Raw genomic sequence first — 16,103 nt, forward strand, 5'->3', positions numbered from 1 at the left:
TGAGATGAAACAATGTGTCTGAGTTGATCTAATGGAAAACCCATGTGATCTGTCAACCTTCACCCAACTCACTATCAAAAGTTGAAACAAAAAGCAAAACCATTCCCCTGCCTCCGGCAAGCACGGGGACCAGCACTCCACTCTGTAGAGTGCCATCCATCCACTCCACACCCAGGGGCCTGCCTTCGGCTTTCCTAGTCCTTTGTGGCAGAGTCCCTGGGCGACGACACACACCACAACACTCCCAGGGGCCTGACAACACTCGGGGTCCCCGCCATACTCTGACAGATACACTGGAGAGCCCTGGACGGAGGGAGACGGGTGGTCTCAGGGGAAGGACCCGGCCCAGCTCTTACTGGGCTCTGCAGGATCATGGAGACCCTCTTCTTCTGCTCCATCATGTTGAAGTCCTGGCGGAGGTCGGGGGCCATGTTCCGCTCTCGCAAGTACTCGGGGTTGTTCTCATCCACCCTGTCGAAGTACCTCTCCTTGTGCGGGGCTGTAGTCGGCGGTGGTGAGGTCACCACGGCCGCTCGAGTGTCACCATTCATTGCACAGTCGTTCGCAGCTCCTGCAGAAGCAAAAGGCAAGCACAGTTATGCCGAGACAATGTCCCCAGGTGTTTCCCACAGCGAGCGGGCTGCTGGGTGGCCTCAGTGGCTGCAAATGATCAATTCCGCTTGTGTCCTGACCATTGTTCTTCTGCAAACAAAAAACATACAACGATTAAGTCCTCTGACAAAGGAAGTAGACCCAGAGGTCACATCTTGGCCCCTGAGTCCCCATGAAGTCCCCATGGCCGGGATCTGTTGACAGCAGCCCACTTCAGGACAATTGTACTCTCGGCACTACTCCACAGAGCACCAGCTGGGCTCTGCAAATGAGCCTCCCCCCACCCTCCACACACACACACACACACCTCCACAGGCCAGCAGACAGGCCCAATCTCTGGGACACGGACCTAGCCAGCGTCAGCTTTGTGGGCCAGGAACAATGGCAGGTGGACTAATGTCAAAATGCCAGAGATGCCTAGATGGCAGGATCACACAAGAGCTAACAAAACCTGGCTCTCAGTCCATCCTAAGCCCTACCTTGCATTTGAAACTCAGTCCACACCCACCAAATGGCACACTGCCTGGCTATGGACCAGCGCTCTTAACACCTCCAATGTGCACCACTGCTGCTGGGCTGGTTTCCACTCAGCAACCCTGCGGGGCTGAGTCCTCCTGGAAGCAGACGACCTCAGCTTTCTCTCACAGAGTGACACCCTGCTGTCACAAACCAACGCTCAGCTGTGCTGGGCACTTGCAGGATAAAAATGAATTTGGCATGGTCCACCCTTTCAGAGAGCGGGAGAGACAGTGGCTGAAGCCACCATGTGAGAAGACCTGTGAGAGGACCCTCTACCCCCGGTGTAAACAGGAAGAGCATGGGCAGAGCAAGGCTGACAGCCAACACCTAGAACCAGAGTTGTGATGGGCATGAAAGGAGAGACCACACGGCCAGGGTGAGACCCATCCTCAAAGCCACAGGCAGGAAGCCTGCATGAGGGAGTGGCGTGCTCTCGTGCGTGCAGTGCCAGTTCACACAGAACAGACAGAAGCCCCAAGAGCAGAGGAGATGGCAACAAAACAGGAACCAGCACCCAGCTCGGGGTCTCTGCCCACCCACCTACCCAAGGGCACAAGAAGATTGAGGAAAAGCAAAGATACAGGGAAACAACTAGTCCAAAGGGCGGCAAGACCACCTGAGCCCCAGCCTCCGCCACCTTGAAAATCTAGATGGTGCTGGGCTATCACTACCAACCACTCAGAAAGGGATCACACTTGGGGGGCCTGGGTAGGGTGGGAGAAAAGGGGGGAACAAAACCCAATGTGTAGGATTACTGGTCTGAAATCCCCGAAACACTAGACAGGTCTGTCTGGGACTGAAGCCACCCCACCACCACCACCTCAAATTTCAACCTAACGACAGGCAGGTGAGTAGTCTTCCCAAGAGCCCACTATAGGAGAGCCAGGGCAGCATGTGCTAGAGAGAAAGCTCAGTGGGCAGGAAAGATGGATTCAGGGAAACAAGAAACGCAGGGACGTGCCACTGTGAGGAGTGCAATCAACGGCACAAAACGTGGGTGAGTCCTTGACTGAAAACCAATATGCCCTGTCAACTTTCACCCACTTGACATTTAAAAAGAAAAAAAGGAATCGCTGCTTTCTGATGGCACATTTTGCCCCACCAGCCCCACCACTGGCCCACCTTCAGAGGGAGAAGTGGGGGCTGAGTTTTAAGTTCCTGAGGCCTCACCAACACACGAGTGGCAGAGCAGAGTCAGAACTTGAACCCAGGACCTTGGCTCATCTGGGGCAGCACAGAGGGTGAGATGAACCCTGGGAGGAGCCAGCAGGCATCCTGGGTCCTTCGGCTCAGCAGGGCGCTTTCTACTCAGGGAGTCCTCGCTACACTCTGACAAGAATCACTGCTACACTTGTGAGCTGGGCAGAAACCTGCACACCAGTTACCTGGATGGAAACCATCAGACACACTATTACACAGATGACCAGTAAGAGATGCAAGCCCACTGTGTGCAAAGCTGCCTCACTAAGCTTCACAAACTCTGTTCTGCTGGTCTACTCCAAATGACAGTGCGTACCTCTGGATGATAGGCAAAAAAGATACCAATCCCTTGAACAAATGTCTTCAGAAAGTTCCCACAAACCAGACTGCAAGCCTGGCTTTTGGAAGGAAGTGGGAGAGAAGGTATTTGGCTCGATGCCGCCTCAGCAGGCGGGGTGCTCCCGCTGTGTTGTCAGTGTCCCACGGCCCATGTCGATTCCAGAGGAAAAAGCCGCTGTCAGCGAGCCCCTGTCCTGGCCTGGCTCTTTCATTAACCTGTCATTGTCCTGCAATGACAACAAAAACTGTCTTTGTTCTTGTTCTAGAGTTTTTCTGGAGTCTTCCAAAATTTGTTTGCTGAAATAAAACTTCATATTTCACCCCATCAGCAGGGTGGCTCTCCAAGACAGAGTTTCCTATGCCCAAGCCTACTGATGCAGACACTGTGCTCATCCATCTTAGGGAAGGCCTTCCCTTTTTTTTTGCTGGTCCTCCACTTAACCAAGCACGATGACCTTCTCCAGGGACTGGTCTCTCTTGACAAATATGTCCAGAAGTATGTAAGATGAAGTCTCGCCATCCTGCCTCTAAAGAGCACTCTTCTGGCTGTACTTCTTCCAGGACCGAATGGTTTCTCCTTTCAGCAGTCCAGGGTACTTTCAATGTTCTTCTCCAGCACCACCGTTCAAACGCATCGGCTCTTCTTTGGTCTCATTTATTTGATGTACAACTTTCACATGCATATAATGCAATGAAGAATGCCATGGCTTTGATCAGGCGCACCTTAGTCTTCAAAGTAACATTCTTGCTCTTCACTACTCTAAAGAGGCCTTGGGCAGCAGATTTACCTGATGCAATACGTCTGGATCTCTTGACTGCTGCTTCCATGAGCACTGATTATGGATCCAAGTTAGATGAAATCCTTGTCTTACCTCAACCTTTCCTCCAGTTAGCATGATGTTGCCTACTGGTCCAGTGGTGAGGATCTTGGTCTTCCTTACACGGAGTTGTCATCCATCCTGAGGCTGCCATCCTTGATCTCCATCAGCAAGGGCTCCAAGTCCTCCCCACTGTCAGCGAACACGGCTGTGTCACGTCCATATATCAGCCTATTAACAAGCCTTCCTCCAACCCGGATGCCACACTCTTGTTCCTATAAGCCAGCTTCTCTGATGATTTGTTCAGAATACACATTGAACAAGTATAGTGACAGGATACAACCCTAATGCGCATCTTTCCTGATTTAAAACGATTTATTTATCTATTTATTTTACGGCTCCTGATTTTTTTTTTGGGGGGGGGGGATGAGGAACTAATGAGAGTACATCTGGTTTTTATTAAACATCACAAGGAAATGACTAATCTGACGAGAAACAAAGGCATCAACACTCCACAGCATGTTTGTAAACCACAAATCAGACTGTGTTCTGAAAATAACTTGTTTAGAAGATGGCCTAAAAGGGCCTGTTTTTAGGTTACTGTTAACTTTTTGTGCCGTTTTTTGTTACTTGTAATTGGTTTTCCTCCATATCAAATCAATGATTAGTGTTGTTTTTTAATCATTTTATTGGGGGCACACACAGCTCTTATCACAATCCATACATACATCAATTGTGTAAAGCACATTTGTACATTCATTACCCCCATCATTCTCAAAACATTTGCTCTCCACGTAAGCCCCTGGCATCAGCTCATTTTTTCCCACCTCTCCTGATTTTCAACCATGTAGTATTCCCTTCTTGTTTGCACAACAGCTTCTTGATCCATGTACAAGTTCTGAATGAGCACAAGGCCCAGTCCGTAATTCCTATTCTTCTCAAGGTTATCCACAGTTTATTATGGTCCGCACAGTCGAATGCCTTTGTGTTGTCAATGAAACAAAAGTAAACATCTTTCTGGTGTTCTCTGCTTTGAGCCAAGATCCATCTGACATCAGTGATGATATCCTTGTTCCACGTCCTCTTCTGAATCCAGCCTGAACTTTGGCAGCTCCCTGTTGCAGGTGAGGGGGGATTAAAATGGGGCCTGTGGACGTCAGTAGGCACACTTTTCCCAGAACCCACAGGCCAACAACTGACTCTTCCCATTTGTGAAGAAAAAAAATGGATGAAAGGGAAACTTGGAAGAGATTATTCATACAGGGCTAATAAACTGGGCACGGTAACTCTCGGCCTGATAGTGCTTAAAATGCAGTGCACGCATATTCTGTGAATGCAGAGGTGCACAACCTCATTAACTCTGCAACTTTGGAAGCTGGTGCCAAGCCATCCTTGTCCTCCCCTTCCCAGAGCAAGGAGGCAGGATCCACCACCCCAAGAATGCGCCTCAGAGCCTCTGTATATGGCGAGTTTGTCGTAAGCAGTCAGCCCAACGGATGCAGACGCGCCCGCCACACATCTGTAGGTGCCCACGCAAATCAGGATAGATGGTTCCCCAAAAAGAAGCCAGAAAAAGGCAGAGACAGAGAGCAGTGTGTGTAGGACACAACAGTGTTGAGGGGAGGAGTGTATGTATGGTTAATATGTGCTGATTTCTTAAGATATAAAATAAGTCCCCTCAGGAACATGGGCTAAGATAGAAGCATTCCTGAAGGCTGTGTGACCAGAGGACACAGACACACATCACACACCTGTCTGAGGGCTGCACGCTGCCTGGTGATAAGACACATCTTCTAAGAGATGGTGCTGGGTCCCCATGGGCGAGCCGCTAAGTGAATGGGGTTCCACTGAGAACCCATGGCGCTCAATGAGCCCCTCACAGATCAGCTCCAAAGAAGCCTGTCCCCAACAGAACTGTCTGTTTCTTTAAGCTGCTGTGGGCTGATGAGAGTGGACTGAACCTCCGTGGGCTCCACAGCATGTGCATATCCATCTTGCCCAAAGCCCTGGAGTGTCTCCGCTGGAACCAGCATGCCTGCTGCAGTCCATGAGACACCACAGGCCCAGGGTGCGCTTTTCTTCTGAATCAGCCAGAAGCCAGGCCGGCGGCTGCCGGCACCTTTCCGCGGCACCTGGCACTGTGTCTGGTGCACATCCCTCTGTGGAAGAAGTTAAAAGGAAGACTTGGGAGGCGGTGGGCCAGGCCCAGGGACCCTGGCATCTGTCCGACTGTGATCACCTACTGAGGCCGGGGCTAACAAACCAGTTGATGAAGCCTGAGCCCTTTGTTTTAAAAAATGGGGAAACTGAGACTCAGAGAAGAAGAGAAGAAGGCTCGGGACCTGGAGGTGATGGGGAGCTACAGTCCAGTGAGGACTTCGAGGGTGGGGTCACAGCCAAGGCTGAAATCCTCGGGGCCCTGCTGGCCACGTTCCTTAGCTTGCCTCTGGGACTCAGCTTCCTCCTCTATAAACCAGGGTCATTCTTGACTTTCCCTAGCCCTCCGCTTGATTAACCACCATGTCCTTTTCCAGTGATAGGCCTTGCCTGACAATGTGCTCATAGTAAGGGAGCCAAAGGCTTGCCATCCTCCTGTCTAAGGCAGATTCTGGTGCACTTCTTCTAGGACTGGTCTGTTGGCACTGCTGGCAGTCCACCTCCTTTCCACCTGCTCTGCCAGCATCTTTTCAAGTGCACCAATTCTCCCTCGGTTGTTATGCAGCTTTCCCTTAAAGGACCGTGACTTGGGTCAGGTGCACCTCAGCCATTCAAGTGACATCTTTGCTTCTTGAACCTGAAAGAGTTCTTTCTGTGGCAGATGTACCCAGCACAATAGGTTATTTGGCTTCTCAATGGCTGCGCCCAACGACATTGATTGTTGATCCAAGTACAATGGAATCTTTGTCAACTTGACTTTTTCTCCATTTGTCATGATGATGTTTATTGATTGGTGCAGGCAAGGGTTTCAGAAGCTATGAATTCTAATCCTAAGTCTGGCATTGATTTTTCTCTGTAAAGGAAACAGGATGCTTAACTTTCCTCAACCTCCTCCTACCTCTGTGTGCCTACTTATTTACCAAAATCTAGACGAAGCATCTCATCTCTTAAAAACCAGAGACTGAGCATACTCTGACACCCACCTGCCCGCCCCCAGGCTCAGCACAGCCAGCCTGCTCGGCTCTGCCCTCTCTGGCACCACTGCCAGAGCCCCTGCTCGACAGCCACTGGGCCTAACAGTCTTTCCTCACACTCGGGCCTTCTAGTGCCCTCCTCCTGTAGCACTGGTCACCATGCAGCGTGCCAAGGGACCTACTCGCTACCATGCCGCCTCGCCTTGAAGGGGGGAAATGTTCCCTTCCTGGATGCATGCCTCCCACGCAGACCCCTCCCCCCACTCCGAGCATCTGGTAGCCCCCTAGTGGTCAGCCCTCTCACTGCTATCGAAGCGCTTCCTCTGGAGCCCTGGGCCTCAACAGCCTGGCTGCCTGCTTCCTCACCACTCCTGGGGGCTCTCCTAGCCGCCCATCCTCCCCCTGCCCCACACTCTGAGCTGGCTCCATGGAGACTGCACTGTTTGTATACCAGGGTCTCACTCAGTTGTACCCAGAGTTACCTGGGCACATTTAAAACCCCAGACTGGGCCCCAACCCTGACCAACTGAGCCAGAATCTACGGAAGTGGAGTCAAGAACCAACATGTTTAAAGTGTCACTAACGAAACCAATTCCCTACCCCCACCCTACCCCTTCAGGTCACTGAAGGGAGTCTGACTCGAGATGACAAAGTAGAACTGCTCCTTAGGGTTTCTGAGAGGGTGACTCCTTCTGGGAGCAGCCTCCCTCCTCTTTCTCCCGCAAAGAGCTTGGGGGCTCCAAACTCCTGGCTTCATGGAGGGCAGCCCAGCGCCTGACCTGCTGAACCACCAGGTGGTTCCCAGGTGGTGTGACTGCAGTAGGCAAGGAGACCACAGGGGCTATGCTTTACCTGCAGGTACAGCAATCCAGAGCCCAAAGGCCATTCCGACTCCCTTTGTCCCAAACAAAAGTCTTCTTCATTCCCTCCTCCCAGCACCCTGGTCCCACCTCTCCTCTTCCTCCCCCAACACATAATCCAGCTATACCAGTGGCTTCCCACGGCCCTAGACACTACCTAGAAAGGGGGCCACAGGTGCAGTGCTCCCCACCTGGCCCCTGGGCCCAGACATACTACTGCATTTCCCAGCCAGGAACAACTTACCCCTCTCATCAGAAAGTTTTAGGTCCAATTTCACCTCTCAATGTTGAACTTAGCTTCCCTGGCCACCCCTTCCATCCCCCGCCCAGTTTGCACAGTTCACCAGAGACAGAGCAATCTCCCTGCTCTGCCACTACTGGGCTCTGTGACTTCCTCACAGTGGGAATGGAAAGAGCAAGGGGCTCCACCCCATAAGATTAGTGCTTGTCAGATGCTTGGGAAAGGATGCCTAGCCTACTTAAGGAGATTAAAGGGTGAGCAGTGACTCAAAGGCAAAGATGAGCCAATAGGGGACAGGAAAGTAGAGCATAGGACACAGAATAAACAGCAGATGGCAATCAGAGATAAAAAGGAGGCCAGCCAGGTTCATCTGAGCAGTGTCAAACCTGACCTGCAGTGGAGATTGGCACCACAGACTCTACAGAACAAATCCGGAACAAATCCGTCCAAGAGGCTCGTCCACAGGCGGGCAGGAAACTGGTCTGCCCCTTCACCGTGGCGCTCACAAATGCCTGGCCTCGACACAGACCCATGGGGATGACAAATCCCCATCCAGTCACACTGAGGCAGCTGGAAGCATGCATACCACAGGCTTCAGAAAGGTCAGTGCTTGTGTGCGTCCACGCCTCCAGACTGCCACTGGCTACTCTGTGTAGCCAGCCAACGGGGCTCTGTGTCTCGGCGGTACCTGCTGTTGAGTCTCCAGGCAGGCTGCTGATCCCCAAAGCCGACACACAGAGCAAAAGCAGCTGTGTCGCAACTGCATGCTGGGCCTGGAGACTCAGCAAACTGAAACCAACATACCAGATTCCCTGCCAATGAGTGGCTCCCACCCCACAGCAACCCTAGAGGCTGCCCCTGTGGGGTTCTGAAACTGTAGCTCTTTATAGGAGAAGAAAGCCTCATCGTCAAACAGCTGACCTTGAGGTTAGCAGCCTAACTCATAACCACTATGCCATCAGGGCTCCACTAGGCAGACCAGAGGCAGGGAGCAAGGGAAGAACTAACTACTGGTAAGGGGTCTGCTTCCCCAGTGAGGCCCACCAGCACCATGGGGTGGCCTGTGGGCCCCTTGGGGAGCAAAGTCTGCGCAGGATCACACGCAGGGACAGTGGGATTAGCTGGATGGCCCCTGACCCATGGTCACACCATGAAGACGTGGCAGACGAACATACTGCTTTGCCGTGTCTGCGGTTAGGAGGCGAGCCAGCAGCACTCTCTCCAGATGAGACTGTGCCCTGAAGAAAGCAGCAAAGCTATAGAGAGACTAGAGCAATGGATGGTGAGGCAGTCCACTGGCACAGGGTCTGGCTAGAACCGTGTTCACATGAGTCATCGACTGTAGGTCAGGGCCAGCACTCAAGCTGCTGCGACCAGCATGAGAGCATGCTGTGGAGGCCCACAGCTGGAAAGCAATTACCCCACCCCCACCTTCATTCCCTCACTCCCCCATTCCTGAGCCCAAGAACCTCACTGCTACCACTGGACTAGGTGTGTTCTTAGTTGCAGCTTCCCAACTGTAACCTGGCAGAGTTTGGTCCCCGGGGCAGGTGCTGTCAGACACCAAGGCCCCACAAATGCTGAAAGGCAAGGATCAGAGTCAGGGAACGGAGGTGGTAAGGCTCTGGCCTCACCTGGACTCAGCTGGTCCTATGACCCCACCCAGACAGGCTCTCTATCTCTACCTGGACTGTTTCCCATCAGGGTGGGGGTGGGGTAATGAGAACATTATCTTATGAAAGATTGAGGGCTGGACTTGAAAAGCAGGAGATGCCAGCTACGATGGGATGAGTGGTCACACATGTGAGTCTGCATCCCTCACTCTCTGGCCGGACATCAGGTGGCATCAGGTGGCCCCTCCTTCCCACCACCCGCTCCTGAGACTCTACAAACAAGCCTGTCCAGCCTTGCAGGTCATATGTAGGGACATACAGGACTAGAGTTCCAGTAGCCCTGGGTGCACAGGGACCACTTCTGATATAGCTACTCAACAGAAAGCTCTAGTTAGCAGGGCAGTCTGATGAATACAACACCTGGAATATAATAAAGTACAGGTTGCCCTGGCCTGGAGACCAATGACTAGCACTTGGCCAAGAACAAAGGCCAGCAGTTCAAATTTTCCAGCCACTCTGCTGGAGAACTGTCCTGTCGATCTGCTCTGGAGATTTGAGCCTGGGAAACCGGAGGGCATGCCTCTGTCGGCATCAATGTGGCGCATGAGAAATACAAAGCAAACGAACATTTGCTGGTCAAAATTCCACAGTAAGATTTTACTTGCCTGAATCAATGTAAACCAATGTCTCAAAAGAGCTCATCTTTATGAGATTCTAACAAATCCTACAATTTTATCGTATGGGCAGCTTTCTACTCCCATGAAGAGCTGCAGTTTCATACAGGCATGTACATATGTAAATATATTTATATATAATGATAGGGAAATAGATCTCTCTCTATATTTATATGTTAAGTATCAAGGTAGCAGACGGACAGTGGGCCTCTACTCAAGTACTCCCTCAACGCACGAACACTTTGTTCTAATAACCTGGCATTCTGACACGATCGCCAAAGAAAAAACGGGTGCATAAGCAAATGTGATGAAGAAAGCTGATGGTGCCCGGCTATCAAAAGATATAGCAGTTGGGGTCTTAAAGGCTTGACAATAAACAAACGGCCATCTAGCTGAAAAGCAACAAAGCCCACATGGAAGAAACACACCAGCCTGTGTGAAGAAACACATCAGCCTGTGTGATTATGAGGTGTCGATGGGATCAGGTATCAGGCATCAAAGACCCAGAACAAAAAAATCACATCAATGTGAATGAGGGGGAGTGCAGAGTAGAGACCCAAAGCCCATCTGTAGACAATTAGACATCCCCTTACAGAAGAGTCACAAGGAAAAGACAAGCCAGTCAGGGTGCAGTATAGCACCGATGAAACATACAACCTTTCATCTCGTTCTTTTAATGGTTCTTTCCCCACACTATCGTGATCCCAATTCGACCTTACAAATCCGGCTAGACCTGAGCATGTACACAGTTACAGATAAGAGCTGGAAACACAGGGAATCCAAGACAGATAAACCCCTCAGGACCAACAATGAGAGTAGTGATACCAGGAGGGTAAGGGTAAGGAGGGGGGAGAAAGGGGAACTGATCACTATGAACTACATATAACCCCCTCCCTGGGGGACAGACAGCAGGAAAGTGGATGAAGGGAGGTATCAGTCAATGTAAGACATGAAAAAACAGTAACAATTTATAAATTATCAAGGATTCATGAGGGAGAGAGGGTAGGGAAGGGATGAGAAAAAATGAGGACTGATACCAAGGGCTCAAGTAGAAAGCAAATGCTTTGAAAATGATGATGGCAACAAATATACAAATGTGCTTGACACAATGGATGGATGTATGGATTGTGATAAGACCTGCATGAGCCCCCAATAAAATGATTTTTTTTAAAAGAGTTACAGTCTCGACAGAAACTCACGTGAGCAGTTCTACCTTGTCCTACAGGATCACTATGAGTTGGAAATCAACTTGATGGCAGTGAAAATTGCAGGCCTCTGCCCCAGGGGACAGTACTCTTCAAAAGAGAGGAGGCCAACCTTTACTGCCACCCTGCCTGGTGCCTGTGGAGCTCAGTGAGAACAACTGTGCTGGATGAGGTTGGTGTTTGCAGCTTCCCCTCAGACCCCACAGCCTCCTGGCAGACCCAGACAGACAAAAGGTTTTTCAGCGGGCATGTCATATGTGGGGACATACAGGACTAGTGTTCTCAACCTGAACGTCCCCTAGTTCAGAAGTGGCCCAGCTGACCCTTTTCCAGACAGGGCATTGTCCCCTAGGAGAACCCTGCAGCCTGTCATGGACAGTCAAATGGAGAGAAATGACCGTCCAGTCAGGCTCACAGCCCCAGCCCTGCAGTGAAGATGAAGTATTTTCTCGGGGGAGAAAGAGGCACAGCATACATACACACAACAGGGCAGGGCACTTGGGAGCCTGTCCCTCTCCAATCCCAACAACAAATCCCTCCCTGCAGCAGCTGAAGGAGCAGAGGGGTCCAGGGGCTTCTACAGTCCCTGAGGGAAGGGGGAAAACCTCAACCAGGGAAAGCTGTCACATGGGGTGGAACCACCAAAGAGGGAGGAAGCAGGGGGCACCCCCCCACACACACAGCTAAAGTTTCCAGGACATCTTAGCTCTGTGTGTGTGTGTGTGTGTGTGTGTGTGTGCGCGCGCGCGCTTGCTACATATCTCTGAAAAACAATGTGGTGGGGGCTGGGCCGCTCTCCCAGTGCATCAGCGTCAGCCTTTATTTGGGTCTGAGAGGAGGGTCTGAGAAGATGGAGTGAGGCGCTTCTGATAATATCTCCTTGTGTGTCTTCTCCGGAATTGTTATAACTCCACCCCCTTCTCCCTAAGCCCCTGGTCCATTGGTCTATCCACCAGGAATGGTAAACCACCACTTCCACATCGTCTCTGCTACCGCAATGCCACTGTCTCACCCACCTGCCCGGTCAGCCCAGCCATGCTACACATCTGGGCCAGCAACATCCATTCCTGCTTCATACTCTTCAACTGTCAGCCCTTGAAAATTTGACTGTCATTTTTGCCTGTTTCCTCACTTGTGATAAAACTGCCCTGAGGTTGTTGAGACTGTTAGAAACAACTAAAGTGAACCATCTGGTACCATGTCCGACACAAGGCGGAAGCTTCATAAATGGTACATATTCTGATTATTCCAGACTCTGAGGGAAGGAGGCTTGGTGGCATTGTGGGTTACACGCTTGGGCTGCTAACAGAAAGGTCAGCAGTTCAAAACCACCAGCTGCTCCTCAGAAGAAAGATGAGACTTTTACTTCCCATACAGATTTATAGTCTTTATAGAAACCTTAAAGAAACCTCTGGGAAGAAAATCTGTCAGTGATATATCAGACACAGGACTAATATCTAAAAATCTACAAAAAGTATAGGACCTCAACAAAAAAAGGTGAATAATTCAATTGAAAAACAAGCAGCGGGGATGAACAGACAGTTCACCAAAGAAAATACCCGGTGGGCCATTAAGCATAAGAAGACAAACATGCTCAGGACCACTAGCCACCCAAGAGATGGCAAATTAAAACCACCAGGAGATACCACCTCACATCTGCACTGAGAGCAGAGCTTGAAAAATGAAAACAAGTGCCAGAGAGGGTTTGGCGAGACTTGGGGGTCTTCACACGCTGCTGATGGGAACGAGACTGCAGCCACTGTGGGAAGAGGTGTGGTGCTCCCTCAAACAACTGGGAATAGAAAGGCCATGTGACCCAGCACCCCCTCTACTTGCTATGCACCCAAATCAGTAGGGGCCACACGGCACACTCATGCCCATTGCAGCACTGTTCGCAATAGCAAGAAGTTGGGAACAACCTACGTGCCCACCAGGGAAAGATGGAGAACTATACCTGGGTACATACATACATACAATGGAATGCGCCCCAGAGTGAGGCCACCGTGAAACACCTCGAGTCATGGATGGACTTGGAAACCATTATGTGGAGTCCTGGTGGCGCAGGAGTTATGCACTGGGTTCCAGTAGTTGGAAACCACTAGGAGACAGACAGAACGTTCTACTCCTATAAAGAGCTGCAGTGTCAGAAACCCAGAGTGGGCAGGGTCACCATGAGTCTACATTGTGACTCCAGGACAGTGAGACTGAGATGGGGAGTGAAGTTACTCAACCCCAAAAGGGCAAACTTGGTACGAGACCACTGATCCCAAAGGAAAACTAACACAGAAGGCTTTCATAGCAGAAGAGCTGGACTGTGCTGGTGACCAGGACAGAATGGAGGGGAGGGCGGGGGAGGGGGGAAGCAGCAGGCTGGAGGGGTCAGGTGCTCCCTTGGGTAAAGGGAGGGCACCATTCTACAAGAGGGAGAAGAGAAAAAAAGGGCATGCTGCTGAGAGCTTTGATAAGTTGTTGAAAACTAAAATGATGCTCTGAAATCCACCAAATTCACAATAAAAAGTTTATAGGTATGTAATATTTAAAAACAAAACAAAACACATATATGGACGGTTTAATAGGATATTATTGGTGATTCCATTTCTTAAGGCAGGCTGTGTAAATATATATAGTAAGTTTTTTGGTTTTTTTTACAGTGTGGACAATATTTATATTTTTCATATTACAGTTAAAAGTATTTAGACCATAACATGAAAGGGATTCCTAGGTCCCATAGGGAATGTGAATGAGTAATGGCACTTTCAAATCTCAATATTATCATTATCTTTTTTCCCTGCAAAGCAAATGTGACTGAATATCATAAACAATCAGATCCTATGAACAATGTTAATTGTAAATCACAAATTGAGCTCTGTTCTTCACAAATAACTCTTCCAAAAATATAAAATAACTGATGTACATCCAGTAAAATAAACACAGTGGATGATGGAGACAAATGAACTATGGAATGAATCTGGAACACTGGACAATGTTTTCACTTAGTATTACTAATCTTTATTTGGATATGATATATATGTGATATGTATATACATATATACACAAACACACACAAACATACATGCACATACACATATAATTCAGAACACTTTTTTGAGAGGGAAAATACAGATAGTAAGTTTCTTAAAAAAAAAAAATCCCTCAAGATTTCTTAGCTCTCAAACCTAAATATTGTTTGAATGCTTAAAAAAAAGGAAAAAGAATGGAGGGAGGATAGGGTAGAAAGGGGGAGCCGATTACAAGGATCTACATATAACTTCCTCCCTGGGGACGGACAACAGAAAAGTGGGTGAAGGGAGACATCGGAAACTGTAAGATATGCCAAAATAATAATTTATAAATTATCAAGGGCTCATGAGAGAGGAGTGAGTGGGGAGGCAGGGGGGAAAATGAGGAGCTGATGCCAGGGGCTCAAGTAGAAAGCAAATGTTTTGAGAATGATGAGGGTACCGAATGTACAAATGTGCTTTATACAATTGATGCATGTATGGATTTTGATAAGAGTTGTATGAGCCCCCAATAAAATGATTAAAAAGAAAGAAAAAAATGGCAGGAAATGTAAAATTAAAATAGACTTGGAGTCTTTCGTAACAAACAGTTTTATCTAATATATATATAAAATAGTAGACAGATAGATGGAAATAGTCTTTCAATTAAAGATACATTCTCTGATAAACTGATCTGACTTTGTATTGTGTTTTGAAGTAATCCCACAGTGTTCAGGCTGTATTACGACAGGAGTGCAGGGACAGCGGAAGACACCTCAATTGAATGCAATCTCTACGTAGACAGAAACGGACGTAGCTATGGTTTTGAAAACAATTCCGGGTAAGGCAACAAACGCAAAGCCAACCACGGGCACAAAGTGCTGTGACTGTCCATGTGTCCTGCCCTGTTTGCATTTCCCAAATGTGTATGACAGTTCTGAGACAAGCAAGACTGCACATTGGTCCTGGCAGCATTCCATCTGTCTCTCACCGTTGTGTCTGGGGGTGAGAACTGGCTTCTGGACCTCGTTCCACATTGCACATCACAAACCCATCAAGCCCTGGCAGCCCCAGTGGCCTGAATCAGGAGCAGTCAGCCACAGTTTGCACTCACAGCCCTTCAGTTGCTGGAACAGGGCACAGACTACAGAGAATAAGACAACGTCACTCACAAAGGAGACGAGACACAACACACAATAAAAAATGAGGAGGTGGCGTTGAAAAAGGAATCAAATAAAACTATAAAAAATGTTTTCTGTGCTTGACACAGTGGATGTATGTATATAAAAGCTGTATGAGCCCCAATAAAATGATTTTAAAAAATGTTTTCAAATAAGAGATGAGTTAAAAGCAGTTCAGGTATTGTGTTTATTAACAATTAAGTGAAACACCAATTAAAACAATAATGAGAAACCGCACACCAACCCTCTAAGCAAAATTCAAAAACCCAGGAAAAAAAACAAACAACCACCATCCCTCAATTGGGTGGGATACCCTAAAGAAGTCAAGAACACAATACGAGCAGACATATGCACATGTACGTTTATTGCAGCAAATTTCACAATAGCAAAAAGATAAAACAACCAAAATCTCTGATTACAGAGGAATGGATAAACAAACTCTGGTACATTTATATAACAGAATGTTATGCCTCAATAAAAAACAATGACAACTCTCTTAAACACTAGACAATGACAGAACTAGAGAACATTACGCTTCGCACAGTTAGTCAAACTCATAAAGACCAATATTTAATGACTTCATTCTTATAAGGAAAACCAAAGAAAAGTGGTTTTCATACCAAAGGATGAGACTGTGAAGACTCGGAGGAGGTCAGGGTCGGTCCGTCGCGAAGGGAACGGGGAGAGAAAGGGAGGGAGAGAGAGAGAGGG

At 48.9% G+C, this 16,103-nt stretch overlaps 1 protein-coding gene across 12 annotated transcripts in view; it reads right to left on the minus strand.

Annotated features, from left to right (window-relative positions):
- Positions 1 to 16,103, minus strand: part of ADD1 (adducin 1) — a 44,885-nt gene that overhangs the window by 25,973 nt on the left and 2,809 nt on the right. For 11 of the 12 annotated variants that reach the window (XM_045289502.1, XM_045289501.1, XM_045289504.1 and 8 more), the window contains one exon: positions 357 to 571. In XM_045289502.1, the coding sequence (XP_045145437.1) occupies positions 357 to 551 (195 nt within the window). In that variant the 5' untranslated portion in view covers positions 552 to 571. Of the gene's footprint in view, positions 1 to 356; positions 572 to 16,012; positions 16,023 to 16,103 lie in introns of those variants that run through there. The other variant, XM_045289503.1, reaches the window with a different exon arrangement.

Source organism: Echinops telfairi, unplaced genomic scaffold, assembly GCF_000313985.2.
Source record: "Echinops telfairi isolate 266 unplaced genomic scaffold, ASM31398v2 ScPeMD7_28;HRSCAF=97, whole genome shotgun sequence".
NCBI classification, from domain to species: domain Eukaryota; kingdom Metazoa; phylum Chordata; class Mammalia; order Afrosoricida; family Tenrecidae; genus Echinops; species Echinops telfairi.